This window comes from Poromitra crassiceps, assembly GCF_964638095.1.
Source record: "Poromitra crassiceps genome assembly, chromosome: 13".
NCBI classification, from domain to species: domain Eukaryota; kingdom Metazoa; phylum Chordata; class Actinopteri; order Beryciformes; family Melamphaidae; genus Poromitra; species Poromitra crassiceps.
The window spans coordinates 11,574,549-11,595,899 of record NC_139644.1 but is presented as its reverse complement, the minus strand read 5'-3'; the positions used below and the strand labels follow the sequence as shown (position 1 = coordinate 11,595,899).

The 21,351-nt window shown below is 41.7% G+C and overlaps 1 protein-coding gene across 1 annotated transcript; it reads right to left on the bottom strand.

Moving 5' to 3' along the window:
- Window positions 1–503: 503 nt before the first annotated feature.
- Window positions 504–18,043, bottom strand: LOC310787188 (myosin heavy chain, skeletal muscle, adult-like; the record flags this gene model as incomplete). The annotated part of the gene is made up of 38 exons (XM_083648553.1): window positions 504–654; window positions 752–847; window positions 933–1,037; window positions 1,119–1,289; window positions 1,409–1,534; window positions 3,144–3,347; window positions 4,099–4,407; window positions 5,367–5,491; window positions 5,591–5,756; window positions 5,841–6,024; window positions 6,118–6,314; window positions 6,767–6,885; window positions 6,973–7,099; window positions 7,205–7,594; window positions 7,695–7,785; window positions 7,994–8,139; window positions 8,316–8,492; window positions 8,921–9,163; window positions 9,755–10,010; window positions 10,428–10,564; window positions 11,466–11,589; window positions 11,682–11,799; window positions 11,884–11,971; window positions 12,327–12,394; window positions 13,089–13,395; window positions 13,565–13,735; window positions 14,040–14,189; window positions 14,278–14,396; window positions 14,707–14,845; window positions 15,122–15,225; window positions 15,402–15,500; window positions 15,604–15,667; window positions 15,753–15,845; window positions 16,506–16,620; window positions 16,698–16,725; window positions 16,848–17,004; window positions 17,508–17,651; window positions 17,843–18,043. 38 exons carry the CDS (start codon window positions 18,041–18,043, stop codon window positions 511–513), a joined length of 5,802 nt encoding a protein of 1,933 aa, XP_083504679.1. The 3' UTR covers window positions 504–510.
- Window positions 18,044–21,351: the final 3,308 nt, after the last annotated feature.

Here is a 21,351-nt window from a genome sequence, read left to right as displayed (position 1 = left end):
ATTTATCGAGAACTCTAACACCTTGTGGGAAAGGGTTATGTAATAACTAAGAAATAAAGTAATAACCTTTAAAAATGTAATCAAATGTCTCTAACTGGGTTGAAAATGTAAAATAAACCGGTTCATGTTATAAAAAATTTATAATAGAATAGCGTCATATTATACTGTATTAACAGGTTATTATCGCTTTGTAAGGGTGTAACATTTTAACTGATGATGTATCACTTTAATAATAATGTCATTATGAAGAATCAGAAGAGAAACAACATACATATAAGAATATGTTACACCCCTTTTGAAGTAGGAATCACCAGTTAATGTAATGTAAATGTGAGCGATTTATTACATGAACATATCTTATTATATTTTCAAGCCATTTAGAGGGATGTTTTATTATTACATTATCCAACACTTACATTACCCATTTTTAGAATTATTACACACTTTATGACTACTCCACTGTCTGTCTAACCAGGTGGATTAGAACAGCACAGACCGCAATGCAGATTTCTACTCGACTTTTCCAGCAACATCACGACTCTTGGCCCGTAACTTATTCACTTGAGATTCTGCGATATCAGCTCGTTCCTCCGCCTCCTCCAGCTCGTGTTGCACCTTCCGAAATTTAGCCAAGTTGATGCTGGTTTGTTCCTCCTGTGTGACACGTAAAAGCAGTGAGTTCCGTTGTTTGATTGTTAAGGGAAGGAATTAAGGAAAGGAAGGTAGGAAGGAAGCAGTTGTCATCACTCACCGCCTCCTCACATTGCCGCTTATACACTTTCACTTTCAGCTGCAGTTTGTTGACCAGATCTTGGAGTCTCGCCACGTTCTTCTTCTCCTCCTCACCCTGAAAAACGTTCCACTCATTACTCTCGCGGCTCATATCGCCTAATAATTTATATTCAGAATCAAGCAGCCAAAGATCAACTCACCTGAAAAGTCAGCTCTTTAATTTTCCTCTCATATTTCCGCACACCTTTCATGGCCTCCCCACTTCGTTTCTGCTCCGACTCCAATTCATTTTCCAACTCGCGGACCTGAAGAATAGAGTTAGTTAAAAATGTTCTTTGCATTCAATTTTTGGGGGGGGAATTCATTCATTTCCTGCTGATTCATACCCTGACTTCCAGTTTCTGAAGCTCTTTCTTCCCGCCTTTCAGAGCGATCTGCTCAGCTTCATCCAGGCGTTGCTGCAGGTCCTTCACTGTGGCCTCCAGGTTCTTCTTCATCCTCTCCAGGTGAGCGCTGGTGTCCTGCTCCTTCTTCAGCTCCTCTGCCATCATGGCAGCCTAAGTACAAATGCAAATTTGTTGTGAAATGTTCTTTATGATACACGTCTGACATCAAACTCAGACTATTCTCCATGACAGTGACTCATTCCAATAGACTGGATTAAGGAGAGACTTACATCCATGATGGCTTTTTTGGCCTTCTCATCTGCATTCCTTGCTTCCTGGACAGTGTCCTCCATCTCTGATTGCAGGTGAGCGATGTCAGACTCCATCTTCTTTTTAGTCGATAGGAGGCTGGTGTTCTGGTCAGTAAGTTAGATATGTAGATATGGAGAAATAAGCTTGACACATTCATTAAACGTGTGTGGTTTGGATCAAACACCAAAAAAGCCAACTATTGAAGATATACGAATATAGAAATATTTGGTAATCTAGATTCATGCAATCCATAGCGGAACATTTAACATCTTTAACATCTCATTTATATCAACTGTAAGTAAACCTAATACATGTAAGTAATCCATACTCCCCCATACTGTCCCAGAGCACTCTTACAGTCTACTTAACACATTCACTGCCAGCCGTTTTTTCAATACTGTAGTTAGCTTCTGCCAAGGTTTTTTTTTGAGGATTCTGGCTCATCTTTCAAGAGCCGAGGATTATTTTCTGTTAGGATTTTGTGAACACAAAATATCTCAAAAGAACTAATAGAATGTGTGCTTTCTCTGTCTAAAATAGTTAGTTTGTAGAGTTAGTAGTTATGTAAGCATTAGCAGTTGAATACAGCATGGTTTCAGCGTCTGAAAATTTAAGCTGAGATAAACGGCTTTTTGTGAAATTCGATAGAACAGTCACTTTAACCATTCATTTTTGGCATCAGTAAGACGTCAGACATCTAAACAATAGTTTTGAACAGTAATTTCCTCCATAACAGCAGGAAACCCCCCTCTCCTTCAAACTCCTCCCTCCGTGTGTGTTCTTCTTGGCTGCAGCGGGCGTGTCACAAGCTCGTTTCTGCTGCTGCTGCTGCTGCTCCTGTCTGCTGGCGGCCGCTGGGCGAGTCTGGATGGGGCTCGCTCGTTTCTTGGGGTTTCGGTTGAGAGCTTTGATGAATCTTTTGCGATTCTGGGCTTTATGCTGCGTGTTTCAAAGTGTGTTCCACCCAGTCTATTTTTGGAACCCCCCACCGTTGTGCGCCACCAGTTGTGCTCCAGCGCGAAAGCGTTTTCGCCTACAGTATGAGAATGGCTTCCTCAAGCTTTTCCCTGCAGTTTTGGCTCGGATTTCAATAGTCTGGAGAGCACTGTCGCCACTTAGTGGGCCGGTGGAATGGGTTGTACACGTTCGGTGGCTCCAATATTTACATACTGCTGTATATGTTCTTTGTACACCAGGGCTCCCTTGTAAATGAGAGCTTGCTCTCAAGGGACTCTCCCCGTATAAATAAAGGTAAAATAAAATTTATATAGGAGATGTAAAAGGGTTAGATCCACGTCCCACCGTCAAATTTTTTTTTTTTTTTTTTAAGACGAGATATCTCGTCAACGGCAGTCAACCGTTGGATTTTTTAAGACGAGATATCTCGTCAACGGCAGTGAACGTGTTAACAAGTACTGAAATGGTCAGATTTATTTTTCAATCGTTTATTTCTTCTATCATTTATAGTCTATTTTTTAATACCCCCCATGCTTTATCATATTCGTTTTGCTGCTGCAGTGACCCAGTTTACACATAGGCAGTCAATAAAGTTTTATCTGATGCTATCTCATGATATCACATGGCTTGTTGAATACTCAATTCTGATTGGTCAATGAATTAATTTCTAATCAAATTAACTTGTGTTGGTTTGCTGTGCATTATGCTTGTCTGGCACTGTCTTGTCTTGTAGTCTAGTCTATTGTGGTTCCTAACCTGAGAATGCAGCAGCTGGATCCTCTCGCTGACGTCGACCAGTTCCTGCTCGGCCATCTTGCGGCACCTCTCAGACTGCTCCAGCGCTGCTCTCATCTCCTCGATCTCGGCCATCATCAGGTTGTTGCGGCGGTCTATGATGGCCAGTTGCTCCTTCAAGTCCTCCTGACTGTGGAGGGCTTCATCCAGATGGACCTGGGTGTCCTGAGGCAGAAAAGTCATAGAATTTCAAGCCTGAACACGATGAGTTTTTGAATGTCAATACAGATACTGATATTCTTTTAGATGGAAGATATTTTGTTCCGTTTGTTTCTAACCAGGGTCCCCACACCTTCTTAAACATCCCATTCAAAGATTTCCCTCAAATCCAAGGATCCGACATAGTTTGAGACACAGATCAAGGTTAATTAATGTTAGTTACTGAGAGAGGCTTGAATGTGTGAACACTTCTCAACTGTGCTGTGTTAACCTATTTACTAACATTAAGTAAAAAACAAGCGCATTTCTTTTAGACCACAACCACTTTTCCCTTGCCCCCCCATATCCCCCTAGCCACTATTCCTACCCACCCATTGAATCCCGACTCTCTACCAACTTCCTATCCCTACAGTAGCTATGGCCATTTAACCACTAAACGTCCATGACTGAGTGAGTGAGTGAGTGAGTGAGTGACTGTCCTGACTTTTCCATCTTACGACCCCGGCGGGGCCTCTGGCCCAGCATCGAGGTAGAAATATCAAAAGAACTTCAAATTCTATTCTTGCACAAAATAAATACATTCAAGCACTTTCAATGACCCATGTCTATTTATGTCTATTTTTATTTTAAAAGCTTTCAAGGCCTTAATTTTTCTCTTTCAAGGACCCGTGGGAACCCTGTCTAACCCTTCTGCAGACATTTATCTGACTAGGGGTGTTGAGATTTAGAAGAGGACGGGGAAATAGTTCACACAAACCTTGAGTTGACACTGCACGTTCCGGAGCTGCTTGGTGGCCTCGGCCGCCTGGCGGTTAGCGTGACCCAGCTGAATCTCCATCTCATTCAGATCGCCCTCCATCTTTTTCTTCGTGCGGACAGCGTCGTTCCTGCTGCGGCTCTCGGCATCCAGGGCGCCCTGCAGAGTGTCCACCGTCCTTTGGTGGTTCCTCTTGAGCTGGTCGAGCTCTTCGTCTTTCTCGGCCACCTTCCTGTCCACTTCCGCCTTGATCTGGTTCAGCTCCAGTTGTAGGTGCAGCATCTTGGCCTCTTCGTGTTCCAGGGAAGACTACAGGAGGAGACATTAAAGGCTCTAATGTGGAAGCTCTGGTCCAGTGCTGGCATCTAGATCCATTCACTCTGGCCTCTATAGAGCGAGAACATCATCATGGTGGGCAGCTTGGATTGTTTCAGTATCAATAACAATGAACCTTCTTTCATGTTTTACCCAGCGGGCTAACTCGGGGTTTTACAGAGGAAGCTGCGGAAGTAATCCTGAAAGCTGTAGTTCCTCGAATGGCCACTTGAGGCTGGACCCAAAAGAGAGTAGTTCCCGTTCACCCCCATGTTAAAATGCCCGACTTTGTAACAGTGATTAAGCATGTTTACAGAATGGACCAAAACACGCTTTTGGTCTATATAGCGAATTTCACCTTTCATAACAACTGTACGGGTTGGGATTTTTATATAACTCACCTGTTTAGAGTAAAATAGATAGAAAGAAATATGTTTTGGGGGTGATTGACAGGTCGCCTGTCCAGTGATCGCACAGCTTGCCGATCACGGACCAATAGCAGGCGGAGCTGCGGTCTTGCCGTCTTGTGTGAGGTGCGCAAGGACCCCAAGATGGCCACAGGCTACACTAGGCTTCCAAACGGAACACGGAAGTCCAAAAAACAATATTAGGCTTCGTCCATAATTATTTACTGTCGATGGTTTTACCGAATTATTTTTGTTTAATAGATGATTTAGGGTCCTAGGATATTTTTCTGATGTGTCTTTCCCCCCCAACAAGCAAGGCAAAAACAAATACCCAATTTTTGAATGGACTTTGGTGTGCTTGGACGGCCTTCAAACAATAACAAAAAAGATTGTTCACTTAGTTATTGTTAGGCTTCACTCACTATCATTCAGCAAACTCTGCTGATCTAGTAAAGCAGAAAATATGAGACATTTAACCTTTAACCCTGGAGGGTGTGCTAATTATTTTAATGGCACGGTGGTGCGGGGAATTGTCTCACTACAAACCTCAACTTCCTCTAGAGCTGCCTGGGTGTCCCGCTTGTCCTGCTCAGCTTGCTTCGCAGCTTTCTCCAGTTCATGGATAGTTTTAGCAGATTCTCCTAGTCGGTCAGTGATCTCTGTTATTTCCTCTGAAAATGGACAAAAAGAAAACGTTCTTTATACTGTACATAAAAAACACTTTTCAACAATGAGTCAACAATGAGTATTTTTTCCTGCAAAACCCTTACGTTGAAGATTCTTATTCTCTCGTTTCATGCTCTCCAGGTGATCCAGAGCTTCTTCATAGGAGTTTTTCAGCTTGAAGAGTTCTGTGCTCAGCGCCCTGGACTCCCTCTGAGACACTTCCAAGTCCGACTGACTCTCCTCGTACTTCTGTTTCCATTCAGCAAGAACCTAACATGAGGCGACAGCATGTGTAATCAATGCAAAAACAGAGATATTTGCTGAAAATCAAATATGCCCCAGTGAAAGAAATACCTTGTCAAAGTTCCTCTGTTTCTTGTCCAAGGTGGCGTTGGCGGCATTGGACCTTTCCAGCTCCACCATGAGGTCCTCCACCTCAGCCTGCAGCCTCTGCTTGGTTTTCTCCAGCGATGCACATTTGGCGTTTCCCGCCTCTGTCATCTCCTCAGAATCCTGCAGCCGCTGGGCTAGCTTCTTCCTTTGAATCAACAAAGATTGTTTTTGTGTCATTAGTATGAGAACCTACCAGAGCATAATTTCCCAAGATGGCAATATATGGTATAATTCTTACTTGGCCTCCTCCAGCTCCTCGGTGCGCTGGATGGCGTCCGTCTCGTACTTGGTTCTCCACTGAGCCACCTCGCTGTTGGCCTTGGACAGGCAGCGCTGCAGCTCAGCTTTGGCCTCCTGTTCCTCCTCATACTGCTCTCTCAACAGCTCACAGTCGTGGCGAGCTGATTGCAAACCATGGGCCAGGGCATTTTTTGCCTGAAAAAAGCAACAATACACACAGGTATGTAAAGGTGTACAGAATTACTCAAAGCTGTCTAGATAAAAAATATAGACATATTTTTATGTGCAAAATACACCCATCTTGTCAGCTTAAATAGCAAAGTGGGTTGCAGTAGAGAAGATAATCTGATCCCCACAAACTGAGACTCCATTATATTCTCCCAGATTTGCCCAAATGATTGTCTGGTGTTGAAACATATTATCTGTTCCTCTCTCATCTCTTTGGCTTCCTTGGTAAACATGAGCATGCTGTGTGTGGTTTATTAATGTCCCCTTACATGATTTCTGGGTTTTGAATTCAGTAAAATGTCAGTTACCTCTCACTGTGATTTGTGGCTGCCACTGTGCACACCTGTCTAGTGTGGGTTTACTGTAAATCATATAGCTGTGATGGCATATTAGAAATGTATTCCGTTTATTTTTCAGACCTTAATTTCCTCATCCAAAAGTCTCTTCAGCTCTTCGATTTGTTGACTCCCCGCAGATTTCACTCTGTTCAGCTGGGAAAGAGCAGACTCTCTCTCTTCCAGCTGTCTTGACAGTTCGCCTGTTCAGAAGACACACTGTCATTTTTCCCATCAATTGTTCATCTTAAGCTTTCTTCTGTTTCCTCTTCCCCCTATCAAAAACCTACCATTTTCTGTTTGTAGACGAGCATTGAGTGCAGTATAATCACTCAGAGACTTCTGGGCTTCATCTGCCCTGGTCTTGTATTCATTGCTTTGGTCTTCAAGGCTCCTGCACAGTTTCTCCATATTAGCCTGCAATATTGATTATGAGTTAGGATGAGTCAGATGAACTAATTAGAAAAGACTGTAGTGACGACTGTTGTGGAAAGAAGAAACTGTTCGACTTCGATCTTTTACCTTGCTTTTCAGAACACTCTCTACGTTGCTGGCCATGTCATCAATTTCCATCTTGAATTCACTCTTCTCTTTCTCAAGCTTCTGCTTGACTCTTTGCAGGTTGTCTATTTGCTCGCTCAGCTCGGCGACGCTGTCCGCCTGTTTCTTGCGTAGCGCGGCAGTGATGGACTCGTGCTGCAGGGTCGACTCTTCGAGGTCGCGGCGGAGCCTGTGGAACTCGGCTTCTCGCTTCTTGTTCATCTCGATCTGAGCGGCGGTGGCGCCTCCGGCCTCTTCCAGCCGCTCACTGATCTCCTCCAGCTCCCTGGAGAGATCGGACCTCTGCTTCTCGACTTTGGCCCGGGCAGTGCGCTCAGCTTCTATTTCCTCTTCTAGCTCCTCAATGCGAGCCTACAGCAAAATGTTACGTGTATTATTAAGATATTGGAAAAACAAAAATGTATCAAAATACTTCTGCCCTGTGGTTATATATGATATATATAATATATACCTGAAGCTCTTTTATTTTCTTTTGAAATTGAGTGCTGAGTGCTTGCTCATCATCAATTTTGCACTGCAGATTGCTGAGTTCAAAGTCTTTTCTGAAAAGAGAGATAAGTAAGTCAGAATACATAACTTTTTGTCCAGAGATTCACTAAGATTGTGTTGCAAAGGGTTTTGGTCTTATTGTCACATAGAAATGTATGCAAATCAAGTTGTGGAGCAAATCTCAATGCTGTCTAACTGTATGTAGACTTAAGATTTTACCCATAAGGGTTAGCAGCATTGAAGAAGAAATTCACCATTTACTTTTTTAATTTCTCTTCTGTTTGTTGTCTTTCGTTCTCCAAGTCCATGATGGTTTCTTGGGACAGCTTCAGATCCCCCTCAAGTTTTCTCCTGGATCTTTCGAAATCTGCACGCACCTTCTTCTCCTGCTCTAGTGAGCCCTCCAGCTGGAAGAGATCAATTTTTGTCAATATCAACTTGTAAAAATAGGACAATTGTGCAAAAGTTGCAGCTGTGTTTCACAAGACATGATGTCCCACACAAGAAGTTTGAGATCATATCATGATACCATCATCCGTGACCATCTAACTGTTAGACAATCAGCTTGACTTGAGATACTCACATCATCGACCTGTTGCTCCAACTTGATCTTAATCTTGGTTAGAGAGTTAACTTTGTCCTCTTCTGCCTGGAGGTCATCCAAAGTCTGCTGATGCACCTCTTGCAAAGCCTTTATCTCCTTTGAGGACTTCATTAGATTTTCCTCCAGAGTGGTTAACTCCTCTACCAAGTTCTTCACCTGAGGAAAGACAGGGTTTTGCATTTGTATTCTTCATCAGCAAGATATATTATTTAAAATATCTAATAAATAAAGACAACAAAGTTTTGATTATCATAGTCTACTTTGTTCATGTTCCTTTATGTGCTGTACTAGAACCGTGATTTTCAGATTGTTCTTCTATGGCAGTGAATGGAGAGAGAGAGAGAAGAAAAAAAAAAATTCTCCAGTTGTCTCTACCGGACCAACAGATAACAGAGGTTCAACACAAGGTTGAACATCACATCACAAACGAAGATCATAAACATCACTAGTATAATCCATAACTGTATGGTTCTCTTTGGATTTGTTAGGGTTGAAAGCTGCAGTAGAATTTCACTTGTGTTCCTTTGTATAAACTGATTCATAGATTGATACCTGAAGACATGAGATGACTTAAAACGGTTTACCTTGTTCTCTGTGGCATACTTCTCCTTCTCCACTTTGGCGATGGTGAGCTCCAGGTCGTCTATGTCCCTTTTGAGCTCTGAACATTCGTCCTCCAGCTTCCTCTTCTTAGCAGTGATTTCTGCGTTGATCTCCTCCTCTTCCTCAATCCTCTCAGAGAATTCTTTGACTTTGGCCTCCAGGTGAATCTTGCTCTTTATCAAGCCTTCGCACCTCTCCTCAGCATCACAGAGGTTCTCCCTCTCCTGTTGACGCAGAAAAGACACACACACACACACACACACACACACACACACACACACACACACAATGAATTATATAAATAGATTTATGTGGTGGATGGCAACTATATCCAGATATAGTAATTGTTACTATTCTCACTCTTTTTCCTCTTTGTTGTTATTAGGTTGCGTGGTCTTCTGTACATCCACTAATGTAAATACAGCACATATTCTGCTGTATAAAATGTAATCATATTCAAAGAATTAAAGGGTAATATTGCACATATTTCTAATTTATGTTGATTCTTGTTAGTTTTAATATTTTTTAAATACACTTCACTCATATATTTCTAATAAATATTCACATGTTGTAATTGTTGGTTGCGTTTCAATATCCTGCCCTGCTCTTGTTCATATCATGTGTCTGTATCTATTACTATTTTGCTGCTGCAACAACCCAATTCCCCACAGGCATAAATAAAGTTTGCTCTTACCTTATCTTATTATTGATTTTGAATGCAAAATAATTTGCCTCTTTTCCCCTGATCTCTTATCTGACAAAATGTAATCAATATATAAACCAACATTGCACCAGTCTGCTGAGTGTGGACGTACCGCTTGAATCTGAAGATAAAGGTCATTTTTCTCCTGAAGAAGCACCACCATCTTCTCCTCCAGCTCCTTCCTCCTGGCCTCAGACTTTGCAAACTCTTCTTTCAGTCGTGCAAACTCCTCTTTCATGTTCTGCATTTCCTTCTCGGCCTCGGCACTTCGTAGCAGCGGCTTTATCTTGAAGTAAAGTCTCATCCAAGGCCAGTTCTTCACATTCATGAAGGAACGGATGTTGTATTGGATGACAAAAATGGATTCCCTAAATAGTGGTGAAGTAAACCAATGGAGACTCATTAACAGGTTTCCCACTATGGCCCGGATGTAAAATTACATGATTTGTCCATAACCTCCCATAACTAAGTCAAAGCATTTCAATGTTATTCCTTCCTGGTTTGTTCATGTTGTTTTCCTAAAGGAGTGAACAGTCTGGCTTCCACTACAGTTGGGCTGAAATCAATGCATGAAGCAAGTTATTAAAATACATTTTTGTATATTCTGTGACCCCTTGTAAAATTCCCTGCTCCTCCCTGATGTCCCCATAAAATTTAGCAAATTCCCTGACTTTCCCTGTCTGGAATACATATCTCTATGATATTCATGAGATTCCTTGACGATTGAGATCCCTGAATTAAGCTTTGGTTACAAATATTCTGAAAGAAATAATGCTTTTTGAGACCTTTTCTTTGACATTTCCTTGAACCTCAGCCTGGTGACGTAACCTCTGGAAACAGCCTGGATTCGAGTCATTAGTACGGCCAGGCGCTCGTCCCTCATCTCCTCCAGAAGACCCAGGAGGCCAGCCTTGAAGAACACCTACATGTTGCAAAGAGTGAATTTCATTGGAACTGCATTTCATATTGTTTGGGTCACTTTGGAAACTATTATTACCCCAATCTGTATTCATTTAAAGATAGATTTGTACTAGGGACCAAAACGGGGCTTCTGAAGGAATGTTTTTTTCTTTTTCTTTTTACGGGAGTCACATTTAGTGCCAATATTCAATATCTTTAAATGTGATTGTCTTCTTTAAATGCATATATTTACATGCCAATCAATTACAAGGAATCATATGACATTAAACCCCAGACTAATTAAATTATTTTAGGTTAGCAGCTCTTTAAGGCAGGCTGACCCATGCATCTATTCAATGGTAGAGGAATCTCAGGGATACATTAGGCCTTTAAATTAAGAATGAATTTACCTTTTAATTTTCTTTTTACTGACCAGTTAAATGAAGTAGCAGTGGTCAGGGAGGAACCTCCATCAGCTGTATGCAATGTTTAAAGAGCATGGTGTATTTTTTTTTATAGTTGGGACTCAAGATTCTTATGAAAATACCCCCAAAAAACAAAAGAGAATCTTAATTGCTACATAAAAGTCCCACATATTAATGCAAAGTGGTCTCTAACCTGCACCATGCTCTTTAAAGTAGCTATACAGTATATGTGATTTTGGAGAAATATCTGATTTTCCCAGGTCGTCATATACTGGCGGTTTGAGTTAGTGGACTGTCTGGTGCACCAACCCAAAGTGTCAGTATTTGATGACCTGGGAAAATGAGAACCGTGTTGACTCAATCTTTCTCCAAAATCACATGTAGTACCTTTAATAAAAGGCCAATATCGTCCCAATATAGGGGTCTAACTCTAATTAGTGCAACTGCACACACGTGCGTCCACTACATAGTACTCATGTCATGTTTGTGACAAAATACCTTTGTGTATCCAAACTTGTACTGGGCATGGTCTACATCAATGGAGGAGAGCAGCTTCTCTGAAGCCTTTTTGCTGTCAATAAACTGCCCTTCAGGTATTGCACTGGCGTTCAGAATCCTGTATCTGTGAGGAAGAAAGTTCAGACGTCAGTGAGTTCCCATGTTTGCTTCTGTGTCAAATCTTCCCAGATAACAGAAAGCGAGTGTGGTTGTTACCTCTGCTTGAAATCGCCATAGAGAATCCTGCTGGGGAAGCCCTTTCTGCAAATCCTGATGCCCTCCAGCACGCCATTACAGCGCAGCTGGTGCAGCGTAAGATGGTGATCCATGGAACCTGTATGGACAATGAATATGATGCCAGGTAGCCTTCAAAGTGAAGGAGCTGAAGTAACCACGCCACACACCTCTCATGTCTTACCTGGTGTCTTGGTCTCATTTGGGATAATGCATCTTACAAAGTGTGGATGTGTGGACCTGAGGTTGGCCATGAGTTTGTTGAGGTTTTCCTGCAGGAGATGAACAGTCGTCTTGAAATTAAAGGAACACTCCGCCGATTTTCAATGGTGATTTATTTTCCACATAATCTCACACATATCCAAAAACTGTAAACAGTTTTGCATGCATTCATTACGTTTGACAGTTACTGAGAGTTGGTTTGAGTTAAGTTGTGGACCAGTGATGTAATTTGTGGATGAATGACATCACTGGTGCTCAACTTAACTCAAATCAACTCTCAATAATTGTCAAACTAAATAAATGCCTGCAACTGTGCAAAATAAATCAGCATTCTTTTTCGGTGGAGTGTCCCTTTAACTCAATAGCTTCAGGTACTGTATGTATGATCTTAGTATTGGTTTTTACCCTGAAAAGTGCTGAAACTGTCTGGAAAGAGGAACCCTTTTTCTTGGAACTTTTCCTCCCATCAGCAGCTACAGAAACAGAAGAGAAGCACTATAACCTTTTACACTGCAAGTACAGCACATATTTTGATAACACTTTAGATTAAAGTACACATATTCACCATTAACTAGTTGCTTATTAGCATGAATACTAGTAGCATATTGGCTGTTTATTAGTTATTATAAAGCACTTATTTATATAAATAAATTTGACTTGACTTGACTTGACTTATTAATGCTTTATTCTGCATGATGATATTCTACAACTACTAGGTCATTAACTAAGAATTTCCCCTCAATAACCTCATAATTACTGCTTATTGATAGTAAATAAGGAAGTTGTTGTACATGAATTACAATCTTAATACAGTATGCTTTGCTCAGTATGGGCCTTATGAGGTAGTAGTACCACTAAACTTTGTTGGTACATAATATGCTAAAGAATATTAAGATTGTTGATGTACAACAATCTTCCAACTTCCTTACATACTATCAATAAGCAGTAAGTATGAGGTTATTGAGGGGAAATGGCCTAGTAGTTGTAGTGTAGAATATTTACATGCAGAATAAAGCATTTAATAAACAGCCATGTGCTACTAATATGCATGCTAATAAGAAACTAGTTATTGGTCAATAAGTTACCCATATTTTGATTGTAATCTATCTGATTAAGCAGTGCTTTGTCAGTCGCTGTCTTTATTATTGTGTTGTGAAGTGAACTGACCATCAGCAGTGGCGTAGGTGGCAAACAGCTGACACAGCAGCTTCAGGCCAGCTTTTTGGTAGAGCTGCACCACCGTGTCGTTGAGCGGGTCTTTGTTCTTCTCCAGCCAGCCGCTGATGTTGTAATCCACGGTGCCGGCGTAGTGCACCAGGGAGAAGTGAGCCTCGGCCTTGCCTTTGGAGGGCTTGGGCTTCTGGAAGTTGTTGTTCTTCCCGAGGTGTTGGTCGTACAGCTTGTTCTTGAAGGAGCCGTCTGTCGCCTTTGGAAACATGCACTCCTCTTCAAGAATAGAGAAAATACCCATTGGCTGTAGAAATGAAAATGGATCATTGTTTTGTTCATTTCTGTGCCAAGTAATTCTGTGTGAAAATATTTACTTTTTTTTTTTATATTTGCATGTAAGCAGGCCCTTCTAATTTGGTTTCGACACCTCTTGTGTGTGTATCTACTGTTGGTATGAATACTTGGGGTATTACCTTCTCAATGAGCTCAATGCAGGCTGCCAAGTCCATGCCAAAGTCAATGAACTCCCACTCAATCCCTTCCTTCTTGTATTCTTCTTGCTCCAACACAAACATGTGGTGGTTGAAAAACTGTTGCAGTTTCTCGTTGGTGAAGTTGATGCAGAGCTGCTCCAGGCTGTTCATCTGCAAACGTTTCATTCATCAATAAAGTGCTTTTTCTTAATTAATTAATCGTTAGTTAATGCTTAATAAGCATAGTTAGTCTCTAACCCTATCTAACCCTAAACTATGAAATGATGTATACATGAATTCTTAGTTAACATGAACACCATTAGTCAATGATTACTAGACACATTATTGAATTGGTAATTAAGTGTTACTTTATGCTTATTAAGTATTAACTAACCCTTAATGTACCCTAATTGTAAAGTGTTTTATTTAGGTGTGATCCATATTTAGATTTTATTTAGGTGTGATCCATATTCACCTCAAATATCTCAAACCCTGCAATATCCAGGACACCAATGAAATGCTGTCTTGGCAGTTTGGTGTCCAGCTGCTGGTTGATCCTGGTGACCATCCACACGAAGAGCTTCTCGTACACGGCCTTAGACAGGGCACCCATGGAGTTATTCACCTGGAAATGAGACCGCAGATCATTTGCATACTGTGCTGCAAATGGAGTGTTGATGAAGTTTGTTTTCAGGTGCAGAAAGGCACTGTACCTGCTGGACAGTCTGCCCTTTAGTGACGTACTCATTCCCAACCTTCACTCTGGGGTAGCACAGCGCTTTCAGCAAGTCAGCTGAGTTTAGGCCCATGAGGTAGGCCACTTTGTCTGCCACTGTTGGATACATGCAATACATTGAGAGGTCTGATTGATCACCATTTATAACACATAATCAGTTTTTAACTGTCTTCATGACATTTCACTGATAGTCAACATGAGAGAGTTGAAAGATAACCCACTTCATTTGTTTAGGTCAGGAGAATGCTGCAACTAGCTGTGAAAATCCAGGACTGTTTTGTGGACTAAAAAGTTCACCCAATCTTCCATCAGCATGGGGGTGAGTAGATAATAACTGCATTTTCATTTTTGGGTGAACTGTCCCTTTAAAGAGGTTTCAGTTCAGACTAAAAGAGAGAGCGCTCACCCTCGGTGCCGTCAGGCTCCGCCTGCTCCTCCCGCTGCTTCTGTTTGAACCTCATGTTCCCGTTGTGCATCACAGCACCAGTCAGCTTGTAGATGCCAAACTTCTCCTCTGCGTTAAAACCCAGGATATCAATGGCACTCTTTGGAATGGAGACAGATGTTGAAGCACTGTGATTAGTTGTGTGATTGCTTAAAGGAACACTGCGCCGATTTTCAGCCAGCTTTGTATCATTACAAAATCAGTAGTATAATCAGTTATTGAGAGTTGATTTGAGCTAAGTTGCGGACCAGTGATTTAATTCATGCACAAATGACATCATTGTTGACATCAGTGACAATGACATCAGTGTTCCTTTAACTTTGTGTTTCTGCATGTTTAGCCCAAGTTTGTTAAAAGCCATAAGAGATGCGCTCACATCTGTGGCCATCAGCTCCTCTGTGTCATTGATGCTCAGCACAGTAATTTCACCCTGGCTGATGAACGGGTAATCATATGGATTGGAGGTTATCAGGAGCATGTCTGAAACATAAGACAAAACGTATTGATAAAGTTAGCTCGGTGCAGGTCAGCAGCGGGATGGGTCTGTAGCATTAAGTTCAACTTTTGGTTTTATGTTTATAGGTTTTATTTGATATCTATTCGACACATTCAGGACACAGTTCTTCAAATCTGAATTTTGTTACAAGCATATTTACCAATTAAATCAGGCTTCTTGTTTGACAAGATCTGATAGAAGATGTGATAGCTCCTCTCTGCAGGGAGCTGAAACGTCACCCTGGATTTTTCCAGAAGGTCTAAGCATAAACATGAGGTTAACTGGGATAAATACAGGTATTGCAATACTTATAGCAAACAATAGCAGTGAAATAGCAATAACGTTGATGTAAGCAAACTTACAAGTTTCAATATCAGCTGATGCCAGCTTTCCCTTTGTTCCAAAGTGGATGCGAATAAATTTCCCCTGGAGGAGTATTTTTTATGTTCATGATTTAAGTTAGATAGGAGTTATATTCTAACTGATACGTTCTGCTGCAATATTAACTTACAAATCGAGAGGAGTTGTCATTTCTCACAGTCTTGGCATTCCCAAAAGCCTCTAGCAGCGGGTTAGCTGAAATTATTTGATCTTCCAACGTCCCCTATGGAAAAGAAAAGTCAAAGAAAAGAGTTGAAGAATAGAATCTTCATGTGAGCTTATAAAAAAGATGTTGCAAAACACAGTGTTGGGGGTAACTCATTACAAAAGTAACATATTACATGTAATATACTACTTTTAGCAGTAACTAAGTAATATAACTTATTACCAATGGGATTTCAGTAATATTATACCAGTACTTTGTCAAGTAACAAGTTACAAATTGAGTTACTTTATTTATTTATTTATTATCAAAGCACATTTAAATAAAGATACAATCATTTCCTAATCAAATTGTGTATTTTTAAGCAAATAACCACTATAGATGACAGTAACAAAGGAAAAGGATAACATTTAGAATTGTGGGCGGTTTACACTGACTTCAAGACAGTTGAAATTATTTTTGGGGATGGTTCAGTGGCGGCGATGTCATTCTGCTACTGTTGTTATTTTGGTGAAAGTAATGCAAAAGTAGTGTAATAAGTAACAAGTTACTCTACACAGAAAGTAATATTGTAAAGTAACTTATTACTTTCAAATTAAAGTAACTAGTAATATGTAGTATATTCCATTTTGAAAGTAACTTGCCCAACACTGGCAAAACATGATTTATGCTTGTATCTGATCATCACATTGTTGTGAAATTATGATTAGTGGACTCAACCTTCATTTTGCCTCCATTTTGCTCTTTCTTGCTCGAGTCTCCATATGATGCAATTGTTGCAAAGTACTGGATAACACGCTTTGTGTTGACAGTCTTCCCGGCACCAGATTCTCCACTGCAAAAGATTATATGAAACATTATGAGGTTGACATTGACGGTACTCTACTAAACCGCATATAAAATCATACTTACGTGATCAGGATGGACTGGTTCTCACGATCTGTTAAAAATGAGCAGATCTATCATAAATGTATATTTCAATTTAATCAGAAGAGTTAATCACATAGAAAGAGACACTGATAATAGTTATCATTAACCTCATGCTGCCAGACGGGACAGTACCTGTGAGCATGTACTGGTAAGCGTTGTCAGAGATGGAGAAGATGTGGGGCGGGACTTCCTGCCGTTTCTTCCCCCGGTACGCGGCCACTACCTCTGGGTTGTAGACCGGAAGCCACTTGTAGGGGTTCACAGTCACACAGAAGAGACCAGAGTAGGTCTACGAATGAACGGGAGGAGAAAAGATCATAATGACAAAATTCAGGAAGAAACTGTAAATCAGATCTGAGTGTGGTGTCATTCATGAATTTACACGACCAGTCAAACGTTTGGACCCACCTGACTGAATGTGCTACAGTATGTTTTCCATTATCTTGAAGCCGTTTTGATCTAAGGGCTTATGATTAAATGCCTTTCCATCAAGGCAAAGGGCGGCTACTTTAAACAATCTCAAATAAAGTGTTTTGGTCAATGCACATTTAATAATATTATGTAGTTATTTCTTAATTTTTACATCTTTACTATTATTCTGAAATGTGAAAAATCGTCAAACAAAAACAATAACAAAAAACATCCAAACTTTTGACTGGTAGTGTATGAAGTCTAATAAATCGCGTCACAGCAAGTCACATGTATGGATTTGACAGATATGGGAGTATGGACGATGCACTGTGACAGAAATGGGAGTATGGTGGATGCACTGAGACGAGTGTCTGTGCTCACATAGATCATCCAGGCAGCGTATCGTTCCTTGAGGTTGAACAGCACAGCCGGTTCGTGGAGGTGGGTCAGCATGGCCATGTCCTCGATCTTGTCAAACTTGGGAGGGTTCATGGGCCGAATGTCATCCTGGTGCACTGTCACAACCTGAAACGTCAGATAAGAATGGACGAAAGATAAGAAAAAAGATAGTAGGTATGACATCAGCATTTAAAAAATATTTCAAGCTTTTTCAATGAGGAAAGAAATACCTCCCTACTGCTACACCATACCACCGTATGAGTTCAGAAGATGCTCTGTATTAAAACACAGATTCAAGCTTGCGTCCGTACACCCACCTTTCCATCCTCATGCTCCACAGTGACCTTGGAGCCATCTTGACTCTTGATCTTCCCTTTCACGTACTCCTGCTTGGGGTCGGCCACATAGACGGCTGTCTTGGCGTCGAAATGCTTGTTTTGGGCTGCGACCCTCTCCCGCTCCGGCTTGCGGAGGTACGGGGCCGCCACCCCAAATATCTCCATCTCAGCGTCGCCCATTTTCTCCAGCTGCACTCAACAGGACATTTTAGAAGCAGACTTTGGAACAAAAACAATCGGGAACAATTAGATACTATATTTGTAAAGGCATTATGCTTACCTGAGCGCTGCAGAACGAGAAGTAGAATCACAGAAGGATTGAATCCCACGAGTTTCAAGAGGGCGTCTCAGAGCCTGCGAACACGATCGCCCACTCCGTGTGGTTGCTAATTGTTTTGCGCCTCAACAGTAGGCCTACGCCACAAACATACCTCAACCTAACAAGACCTTTGACAGCTTTTATAAGAGATGGCCCGGGCTTTGTGTCACGGCCGCTCGGCGGCTTCTCCTATATTTGGAGAGAGATCGAATCTGGCTTACGTGCCACCTTGGAAAAGTCAAGTATGTCCATTTTGTATTTGGAACCGTCTATGTATAGCTGTATTGTGTCACTTTTAAATGGTTTCAATTGTAATCCTTCGGCCTCTCCATTAAAAACCAATGATTGCGAAGGATAACGGATTAGAGGGCTTAGGGTCCCGACACGGCAGGCCCTATTTTCTGGGATCAGGGAAGATTAGGTCCGTTAGGGCATCGCTGAAATTCTGGCATTGGCCGTCTGCACATCACTGTTTGGGTCTGTATTGAGAGCTGCGTTGGGGGGGGGGGGGGGTTGACTGGCAACATTTAGCACGTTCCAGACATCCCAGAGAAACGACACACTCACAACACGTCAGTCCAGCTGCTTCAGAAGAGCAGAAACATCCAAGCCTCTGCTTCAGCTCTTCAGAGAGTCCTCCACATAGCAGGGTTAACAATGAATCCCAAAAAGCCCAACGGATCCATTCAAAATCCTTTGAGTGGTTTTATATTAAAGAGTGTCTCCATTGCCCAAGTCAATATAGCACAAGTATGTGCTTCAAGTTTACTGTGCGTCACCCCAGTGATGCCTGACTTGATAGGGAGCTTTGTGTTAAGTTCAAGTCATTCACTTCATCTTCTCTCCAAGAATGTGATGGCTTTCTCCATTTGGAGTTGCAGTGCATCTATTCTTCATCCTGATAGGCCTTCCTCACGGCTGGCAGTTAACAGTTGGCCATCTTGATATTGATTTGTGATCTAAGCTTGAATAATCAGACGCACTGTAATCTGCCTGCAGTCGGGAACTGCCCGAGACTGGATTGTTCTCAGTTGCATATAATATGGATAGGGTTTATTGCAACAGCACAATTAGTGTTGGGTAAGTTGCCAAATAGAAAATTATTACTTAACATTTGACACGCCTAGCTGTTTTGCATTTTAGACCTGAAAAAGTGTTCAAATTGTTTCTCCTTATCTTATCCAACACCAAATTTCTGTAGAGTCTAGCTGTAGAGTTTACCTGTGATTTTCAAAAGCATGCATATAAATAGCATTCCTGAAGGCTGTACAGAATCAGATCGCTTGTTCCCCTTCTCCTGAACCCCCAAATTCACAGGCCTTTCTACTGACAACTGTTAAATACTATCCTCCTGTGACTGTCCTAACTTTCTGATACCCTCTGTATTATTGCCCCACGTGGAGCAGGCTCAAACAAATGCTTAGAGTTATGTGTGAGTACTATTTGCCCCATGCAGGCCTGATCTACAACTCTTCATATGTCCCAGAAGATGCAGGTGGTGAGTCGTGATGAGTCTGGATAGAGCAGCTAATAGTGCAGAGGTCAGTGAGACTGATGCAGTGACTACACACACATTAGAGGCCCAAGACATATTTGAGATTAATCTCGGAATTCTGAGAATAGTCAGAATTCCGAGTTTATAGTAATATATATATTAAAGTTAGACTGAGAAAAGTCAGAATTGTAAGAATAAAGTCAGAATCTCAGAATTCTGAGAATAAATTCATTATTCTGAATGAATGAGCTTTATTTGTCACTGTTACAAAACAAGTTATACAACGAAATTGAGTTTAAACTCAGAATCCTGACTTCCTCTTCTGTAAATATTGGATCGTATAATTTACTTTGTATGTTGTTTGTCTTTGTATTTGAATTGAGATTCCCCTGATGACGGCACCTATGCTGAAAGACGTACTGTACCCATATCAAAATAAAATCTTTTTAAACTTTGATTCCTAAAGAAGGGGGCTTTGGCTTCCTTTATTGAACTGATAACAGACACGTTGGAGTAGCAGTTTGAATCTAAATTCTTCATTTCATCTCAACGTTAAACTCAAATTGTTCTTCTTAAAGGAGCACGGCAGTCATTTCGTATTCTAGGGGGGGTAAAGCAGTGCAAATGTCACACACCCTAACCCCCCCTGGCAGTGCATCAGACGCCCTAATTGGTGTTGATTTAATAGCCCCTGGTGTCACTTGAAAGTCTGGCAAGTGGCAACAGCTGCGATTATAATTGCACGGTCCTGGTGGCGAGACCGGACTTCAGAGTACGCTGACCCCTCCGCCGCGCCTCGACATGGCGGCAAATGTGTGCGTGGAAGCGAGACTATGTCAAGGACATTAGGACGTCGCTTGTGTGAATCCAAAAGGTCACGGGACAAGAGAGGGAAGACGCGAGGAGAAAATCCCCATCAGCTGGTTGTGTCTGAGAGAGATGGACGCCTAACTCCCCGCAGAAAATAGATCTGGCGACGGGTGCATCTGCCCAGGATTAGGCGGGTCAACGGGAGAGAGGAGGGCCTCCCTCGGTATAAAGCTACTGCAGACCAGGCGCTGGCGGCTAAATGTACTGCTAACGTTTCAAAAGAGAAGGGAGACCAACTCAAAGTAATTCTAGCGGAATAACAAAACACTGGCAGGGTAAATATATTCCTGCTCAATCGTCCATCCAGCTGTCATCATCTCTTTGAGTCACGCAGCAGTGGGCATACTAAGCAGACGCAAGTGAAAGGAAACATCATTTACATTTTACATCTCAGGCCTTTTTGCCGACACTCGTAAGCAGAGCGAGGCACGAATGCTAAAGTAGGACACGCTTCAATTCCTGTATGACCAAATTCAGAAGCAACCCAGAAATAAGGAGTGCCAAGTTCAATATTCCCGGGAATTACACTGAAACACTGGGAAAAGAGTAGGATAAAGGCGGGAGAGAAGAGGGATTTCTTAAGAGAAGATGAGAAATCTGTCTCGATATCAACTGGACAGTTTTGACTGCTTCATGTGACGACGGTCTGAAATGAAAGGTCATGTTCAGCCTCTCAGGAGTGAGTGAGGGCCCGCCGAGAGCCGAACAGAGCGCTTTTCTAATCTGCTTTACAAAAACCGGGGGGACCCCCAGGGGTCCGTGGCACTTTGCAAGGGGGTCCGCAAAAGGTTTTCAGGAAATTAA